Source organism: Heterocephalus glaber, unplaced genomic scaffold, assembly GCF_053883595.1.
Source record: "Heterocephalus glaber isolate CG9 unplaced genomic scaffold, H.glaber_assembly_v1.0 deba00001804, whole genome shotgun sequence".
Taxonomy (NCBI): domain Eukaryota; kingdom Metazoa; phylum Chordata; class Mammalia; order Rodentia; family Bathyergidae; genus Heterocephalus; species Heterocephalus glaber.
In genome coordinates this window covers 146,189-154,698 of record NW_028258479.1, presented here as the reverse complement: position 1 = coordinate 154,698, position 8,510 = coordinate 146,189, and the positions used below count along the sequence as shown (strand labels likewise).

The following is an 8,510-nucleotide window of genomic DNA, read 5'->3' as shown; positions in this document are numbered from 1 at the left end:
TTTCTGATCAAGTCTCGTTTATTGCAGAAGCTGTTACAACATATATACCGTAGGGCTAGAGGGGAGGAGCAAGAGGAGGGTACTGGGGCTACTTCCTTGTTGCCGGGTAGATTTGTAGCAGGCCCGGATATGTCCGTAAAAGGCACTCAAGATTTCCAGCGGGGGGGGGGGCAGGGCCCCCTACAGGTCCTCCCTTTTAAAATTATTTTTTAGAAAAGCGTCAGGAGAATCAAGCCTGCGGGGGCTGAGCCTGTCTTGGGTCAGAGCAACATACGTGTCTGCACCGTGCACCTTACCCGTCATCGGTTAACCAGAGAATCAAGGCTCTGGCACCTGTCTTAGGCGGCACACGAGGGCTCTCTCATTGCATGGCACGCTTGCTCAGTTGCCCGTCATTGGCTTGCCAGCCCGCTCACCAGGTGGGGCGAGAATTTTACGCCGTGGCAGAGATGGAATCGGCCCATGTAGCGTATGTCCAGCCAACATCCTGACAGTAATTTACCGCTGATTTTGACGTACATCTTTGTCTCCACTATAGCTCCAGGGGAAATCACAACCTTACAAAATCAGAACTATCCGAGGACATTTTAGTTACTAAGATTAACATAGGTTAAAATACAAAGGGGAATACAAGGCTTTTAAATCATATCAGCCTGAACCTTTTATCTAAAAATCAAAGCGATTTCTACGTATAAGCATTGGTATCCATTGTATGCAGCAGCATGACAATAACAGACAAACACATACAATTGCAATGGCAAGAAACAATTGTTTTACCCATTGTAGGTTGGGTAGCCATGAGGTCAACCATTTAAATAGGTCTCCGCCATCCTCATTGTGCACCTTATTAGCCAGGTCTTTCAATTGTTTTATTGTATCATCGATTTTTTCTCCATTGTCAGTCAAATTAAAACAACACATATTTTTTATTTTTTCACAGCCCTGGTGATGAAAAAGCAACAAATAATCTATTGCTGCTCGATTATCCAAAATAGCTTGTCTTTGTTCCTGTAATTCTTGATTAATCAACGCCAGGGCGGTGGAGGTGGCATTCAATCCTTTTACCACTTTACAGGCTAATCTTCGTACTGCCGCTTCCGCGTGCACCCCGATGGACGGCAGAGCAACAAAAGACCCTATCATGACTAACACTTCTGCATCAGTCAATAGACCCACATCATCATTACATCCCGGGGCGGTATACGGTGACCACCGTCTAATTCGATTAGGTACAATCAAATCAGTTCTGTCTGGTAATATCACAGCCAACCGACTCAAGCAACAACGAGTGTCACTCAAGTTGGCCGGAATGTAATTAAAAGTTTCCCTTTCACAAGTGTAAAACCAACCCATTGGCAAAGAGACATGGCAATTACTATACATAATTTCTTGTTCAACACGGCAGGACATGTTTTCCAAACGTTTAACTTGCAGACATTTAGTTGTACAATTTCTGTATACAGCACATTCGGTCTTATTAGGCATAATTACCTTAGGTGAATATAATTTGACAGCATTCTTGGGCCTGCGACAAGTAGCAGATCCCCAATTGTAACTATCTGCATATGTGAGATTTTTTCCTGGGATATCTTTAAACAGAGTATAAGGCCGCAATGATTCCAATGGGGTACATACAGGAACGAGGCAACTTCCCAACATATAATGAAAGTTTACATCAGCACTTAGACAAAACTCAGACAAGTTGAGCGAGCCTGCCAACTGAATCCATATATTTTTCATGTGGTCTAACCCTTCTGAAGGCGACACCACCCATACCCTGGTCAGCAACATCAGGGGAACTAGGCATTTCCAGCTCATCCTATTCTTGTTTTCGGATCGTTCATTCAGCCAGATGTCCTTCATGAGTTCCCTCTTCATTGTGCGCCGGAGGTCCAAACTTTAAATGATGACGATGTTCCCTAAGATCACATGATATAAATTTCACTAAGGAGTCCCTTTGAGGAATTAAGACCAGAACAATATTTTCTGGGTGGCCACTTCTATATCCATCAAAGGGAGTTCCCATCTAAAAATCACTTTAATCTAATAAATTCCAGTGATACCTTGATCCAAGAGAAAAGCATATCTTTAACAAAATAACATCATCAATGTAACAATGGGTGAATATCCCTTAAAGAGAAAAGAACATTTTGAGCTCAATTACATGACCACAAACAACAAACACTAGACAAACATGTAAGACGGTGTAGAACATCAGGGTGCACCCAAACATTACTAGATAAGCTGAATTATATCCTTGCTCATTTTAAATTGAAATTGTGGGCGCCATTGTTAACTGATCAGGATTGGACAACGTCAGGTCATCGGCATCATCAGCACGCCCATCAACTTGTTTTACTAGGCTTTCTGGGAGCCATCTGGCTGACTTCATTTCCTTGGAATAAATACACACGGATCCTCGGCCCCAGATAAGTACAGGATCGGACCCGTGCCATGAGTGGTCCAGGGGGTCTTTCCACATCACCGAGGCAAATTGTCGTTGCGTCTCTGGTTGCCAGAAACGATTGGCTGCAGATGAACCTTTGGCATCCAAATTTAAGAAGTTAAGAATAAATAGTGCATGTGATATCAGGTTTCTAGGAGACCCCTTGGTAGGGTACCATTCCCCCTTTTTTATTTTGTCTAAAGTAATTTTGAGTGTGAGATTAGCCCTTTCTATAATGCCTTGTCCTTGAGGATTATATGGGATTCCCGTTATATGTGTTATTTCAAATTGTTTGCAAAAGTTGGAGAAGCCAGAGCTGGTATAGCCGGGACCATTGTCTGTTTTAATTTGTTGTGGACATCCAAGTACTGAGAAGGCAATGAGGAGATGAGCGATGACATGTTTAGTAGCTTCCCCGGACTGCAGGGTGGCAAATATGAATCCACTATAGGTATCAATGTTGACATGTATATATTTAAGATTTCCAAATTCAGGGTAATGTGTGATGTCCATTTGCCAGAGGGCATTTGGAATCAAGCCACGAGGATTAACTCCCAGATGAGGTGTAGGAAGGTGTAGAGTGCACGTAGGGCAGGCCTTAACAATTTGTCTAGCTTGTTCTCTAGTAAGCTTATACATAAGGCGAAGCGTGTGAGCATTAAGATGATGCAGTTGGTGTGCCTTTTGTGCCTGGTCAATTGGAATGGGGGCATCAGTATTTATTGAACAGGCCAAAACTTGAGGTCTTGTAGCTAGGTCTGCTAAGCGGTTGCCCTGTGTGAGTGGGCCAGGTAAGTTAGAGTGGGCACGAAGGTGTCCAATGAAAAAGGATTCGGATCTCTTTCTGATTAAATCTTGTAATTGGAGGAAGAGACCACCAGTCTGAGAAGCAAGTTTGATCAATCCACATGTTTCCAATAAGGGGACAGATTGAGCAATATAAGCACTGTCAGTAAAAAGATTAAAAGCTCGGGCAGGGAATGTAGAAAAGACCGCTATAACTGCCTGCAGCTCGGTTAATTGGGCCGAAGAGTGGGCGGTTTGGAACTGGGCAATGTTATCGTCCCACACATAGGCAGCCATCCCAGTGGAAGAACCATCTGTAAAAACGGATAGGGCTTCTGGCAGAGGAGAACAAGAAGTGACCTTTGGGAAAATGAAGTCATGTCTGTTAGCAAAGTCAATGAGTTTGTTGGGAGGATAGTGATTGTCCAATGATCCTGAATAAGAAGCGAGAGCAATTGGCCAGGAATCGGTAGTCTGCATAAGCCAATCGATTTGATCTTTAAGGTAGGGTTGAATAATGACATCAGGTTCCTTTCCAAAGTACATCTTTCCATGGTCTCTACCTAGAACAATCAGGTCTGCAACTGCAACATAATAAGGGTAAAAGGCCCGCTTAGGGGAAACTGGGAGATGAACCCATAAAAGGGGAGCGGTTTGCCAAAAGACAGCGGTGGGGGAGAGAGAGGTTCTGCAAACGATATATTGTAAAGGAGAGTTATAATCTACAAAGGTAATTGTCTGATTTTGAATGGCTTGTTCTACCGTGCTAATGGCTTTGCGCCCCTCAGCAGTGAGCTCCCGAGGCGAAGTGGGGTGGCTATCACCTTGCAGGGTATCATAGAGAGGCTTCAGGTCATGTTTAGTGAGCTTTAAATAGGGCATAAGCCAATTAATATCTCCGAGCAGTTTTTGGAAGTCATTCAGAGTTTTAAGACCGTCCAGCCGCAAGGTGAGCTTCTGGGAGGAAATATGACGTCCCTTCATCTGAAATCCGAGGTAACTGTAAGGGTCTTTTAGTTGAACCTTATCAGGGGCAATCTGGAGGCCACAAGATTCAAGGGCCCGCCGAAGGTCAGCATAACAAGCCAAAACCTCACTTCCCAATTGTCCCGCCACGAGAATATCATCCATGTAATGGATAATATACATTTGAGGCCAATTGTCTCGGGTGGATTGAAGTGCTGTGGCTACAAATGACTGGCACAGGGTGGGACTATTGGCCATGCCTTGGGGTAGCACTAGCCATTGAAAGCGCTGCATTGGGGCGCAGAAATTGGTCGCCGGGAGGCTAAAAGCGAAGCGTTTTTGATCTGCAGGATGTAAGGGAATGGTGAAAAAACAATCCTTTAAATCAATAATAACCTTATAATATCCAAGGGGGATGGCTACCGGTGAGGGAAGACCGGGTTGTAAAGCTCCCATGAGTACCATAGTTTTATTAACTGCTCTGAGATCTTGCAAGAGCCTCCATTTTCCCGACCGTTTTTTAATGACAAAAATGGGAGTATTCCAAGGGGAGTGGCTAGGAATGATATGGCCAGCATGAAGCTGCTCCTGCACCAGCTGTTGAGCTGCTAACAACTTCTCCTTGGAGAGGGGCCACTGATCGACCCACACTGGATCATCCGAGAGCCAGGTGATCTTTTCAGCATGGACCGCAGGAGTGTCAACGACCCCTATGGAAAATGGCCCAACCCTGCTCGAGGGGGCCGAGGGACAGGCTCAATGGGGTGAGTAAGGCTAGTAGGGTGTTTTCCCAGCCCTGTTCCTGGAATGTACCCATTTTTAAACATCTGCATAGTGACAATTTCATTGGGGCTGGAAATAATTATCCCCATTTGTGATAATAGGTCTCTCCCCCATAAATTAATGGGTAACCCTGAGATGATATAAGGTTGAATGGTGCCCTGATTACCATCTTGGTCCCTCCAGGTCAGATCTTTGGCACTTTGTTTAGGATTTTGACTCTGCCCTATACCCTTGAGATGGGTGAGGGTGTCCTTCAATGGCCACGCCTGAGGCCAATCCTCTCCCTTTATGATAGTTACATCGGCACCAGTGTCGACCAACCCAGAAAACTGTCTCCCATCTAACCACAAGGTCATGAGAGGCTTTTGTGCTGAAAGTACCTCCGACCAGTAGACATCAGATGAGCCGAAACCCTGGCTGCCTCGGGCGTTTTTAAGAGCCTTATTAGAGGTGGAGAGAAGGGGAAGGAGTAACAATTGGGCAAACCTTTGGTCTGATTGAATGGTATTAATAACTTTGGGGGAAGAAACCATAACTTTAATTTCCCCAGAGTAGTCACTATCAATCACTCCTGGGTAAACCAGCAGTCCATTCATGGTACTGCTGCTTCGGCCTATTACGAGGCCAAAGGTCTCCTTAGGTAAGGGTCCAAAGACTCCTGTAGCAAGGGCCTGAACTCCCATTTCTGGGGTTAATACTGTGTGGGTGGTGGCACTGAGGTCCAATCCGGCACTTCCTTTTGTGGCTCTGACGAGGTCTGAAATGGATTGCTGTTTATTGGAGCAAAATTGAGCGCCCCGTAAATTTGTTTGGAATTGGGGGCCCGGGGCTGGCCCCCTTTCCTGTTTCCCGAATTCAAACCCTGGAGAGGGGGGAGGGGTCGACCCTGGGCATCAGTCTTGGATCGGCACTCACTCGCCCAATGCCTCCCCCGATTGCATCGGGGGCAGGGCCCTGGGGGCGGAGCGTCGGGGCCCTGCATTTTAGCGGTCGGGCATTCTCTAGCAAAATGGCCGATGGCCCCACACCGGAAGCATTTATTGCCGACGTGGCGTTGTAAGAATTGTTTGACTGTGAAGCCTTGCATGGCGGCCGCCATGGCAAGGCCCTGTTGGTAGGCGGCCCCAATCTCAGAACAAAGGCGAATGTAGCCGGAAAGGTCAATTTTCTTTTTATAGGGGCGGATAGCGGCCTGACAGGCGGCATTGGCGTTCTCAAAAGCAAGCTGTTTAACAAAATCTGTCCCTGTCTCCGCGCTCCCAAAAATCCGGCCTGCCGCCGTGAGAAGGCGGTGGACAAAGTCCGCAAACGGCTCGTCCGGCCCCTGCCGGATATTAGTGAGGGAGGCACTCACGTCTCCTTTGGAAGGGAGTTTCCTCCAGGCCCTAGTGGCTGCGGTCTGAATCTGGGCATACAACCCCACGTCAAATTGCATTTGCTGGTCGTTAGCGGCGTAGGCCCCCTCCCCAAGAAGCATGTCAAGCACCCAACCATTCCCCGCCTGAGCATTGCGTCTAGCGGTCTCTCGACAATTCTCAACATACTCAGATTTCCATAATAAGTAGTCACCTCCTGCAAGGGTGGCACGGGCCAGAGTCTGCCAATCAATTGGGGTGAGCCAATTTTCTGCCACCGATTCTAGAATAGCCATGGTGTAAGGTGCAGTGGCCCCGTACTGAGCCGCAGCCGTTTTAAGCTCTTTAATAACCTTAAAATCAAAGCCGCCATGGTGTCTCCATGCCTGACCCTGTGCATCAACAGTCTCAGTGACAGGGAAGGCTTCCACGGGCTCAAGTTCTAGGGGTACCCTTGACCCGGACGGCACCCTGGGGGCCGCCCCTCTAATGGGGGGTCGTGGCTTATGGGTGTCCTCTCTAGGGACATTTCCATGAGCCTTGCCTGTTCTTAAGCCCTCAAGCTGGGTAATAAGTTCTTGATGTTCCTTTTCTAACCTTATCTGTTCTTTTAGAAAGTCTATTTTGTCCCGGAGTTCCTTTTGGGGATCAACAACAGGATAGGCCAAAGCGGGAGTGCTGGGGCCTGGACGGATATAAGGAGGGGGGCACCCAGAGCCGCCCCGCAATGCTTCCCCTGCAGACTCGTCAGTTCCGGAGTCCTTTTGGGGTGGATCTGGGGGCGGAGGCAAGCAGCAATAGGCTTGAAGGGAGGGATATAGGGGCGGAACCTCCCGCGAGGGTGGGGTTGCCTTAGAGGCAGTGATGGAGGAAGAGGAAGCGGGGGTCCGGCAAGGCTTTGCCTTATAGGGCTTGGCAGGGATCGCGGCCGTTTGGGATTGGTCCGAGGGAACGTTATGTCCGTCGGGGGCGGGATCATCATCACTGTCAAAGGACATCAAGTCCTCTTCCTCCTCTGGCGAGGAAGGCGTGGCCTTAACTGGCCTGGGTCCCGGCGCCATATTGGCGTCCCGGGGAACTGCGTCAGTGTCACCAGCGGGTGTCAGCTCCTCACCACTACGGAGGGCTACCTCCCCAACCTGTATAGCCTGAGCTACCAGTGGATCCCTTGCTTTTTGGGAAATAATATCATTAATCAAATTCCAATATGAGAACGCCGCAATCGGGACCTTCCCGGGTCCGCAAGTGGCATAATAATCCTGGAGAGCCTCCCCCACCTTTTTCCATCTCTCTTCGTCAATGGTTCCCTCAGCAGGGAACCAGGGACAGAGATGTTTAATAAAATCAAAAAATTTCAGCAATTGTTTGACTGTAACCTTTACCCCTCGTGCCTGTAATGTCTTCTTGAGACCTTGCACAAACAGTTCGTGCTGACTAATGCCCTGTCCCATAATCGCTGCTCAACTTACCGAGGTGCAAAAAGACGGCAGGTCCACGTCAATCGCAAGCCTCTTCTATGTCGAGTATGCTCTTTGTTCCTCAATCTTAATCTTAGGGCCCCTGAGCAGCGTCCTTCACTGGATCCCCCGTTCTCTGGCCCCACGTTGGGCGCCACTTGTCCCGGCCCGCGGGTAAGTCAACGGAGACCCTAGAGGGGGAGCGAGGATGAGAGGGGACAGGGGACACGAGAGATGGAGACAAGACAGGTTTCTGATCAAGTCTCGTTTATTGCAGAAGCTGTTACAACATATATACCGTAGGGCTAGAGGGGAGGAGCAAGAGGAGGGTACTGGGGCTACTTCCTTGTTGCCGGGTAGATTTGTAGCAGGCCCGGATATGTCCGTAAAAGGCACTCAAGATTTCCAGCGGGGGGGGGGGCAGGGCCCCCTACAAATGAAGCCAAGAATTGGTTCTTCGAAAGAATCAACAAAATTGACAAACCTTTAGCCAACCTTGTCAGAAAAAGGAAAGAAAAGGCAAAAATCCATGCAATTAGGAATGAAAAGGGTGAAATTACAACAGACCCAGCAGAAATCCAGAGGATCATCAATACCTACTTCCAGAACCTATACGCCAATAAGATGGACAACACAGAAGAAATAGACAGATTCCTAGATACATATGAATTACCAAAGTTGAAGGAAGAAGACCTAAAAATTCTGAACAACCCAATA

At 47.7% G+C, this 8,510-nt stretch overlaps 1 protein-coding gene across 1 annotated transcript; it reads right to left on the bottom strand.

Moving 5' to 3' along the window:
* Window positions 1–8,165, bottom strand: LOC147820781 (uncharacterized). The gene is made up of 2 exons (XM_087203576.1): window positions 7,806–8,165; window positions 1–1,919 (listed from the first exon to the last, which is right to left on the bottom strand). Exon 2 carries the CDS (start codon window positions 1,876–1,878, stop codon window positions 667–669), a length of 1,212 nt encoding a protein of 403 aa, XP_087059702.1. The 5' UTR covers window positions 1,879–1,919; window positions 7,806–8,165; the 3' UTR covers window positions 1–666.
* Window positions 8,166–8,510: the final 345 nt, after the last annotated feature.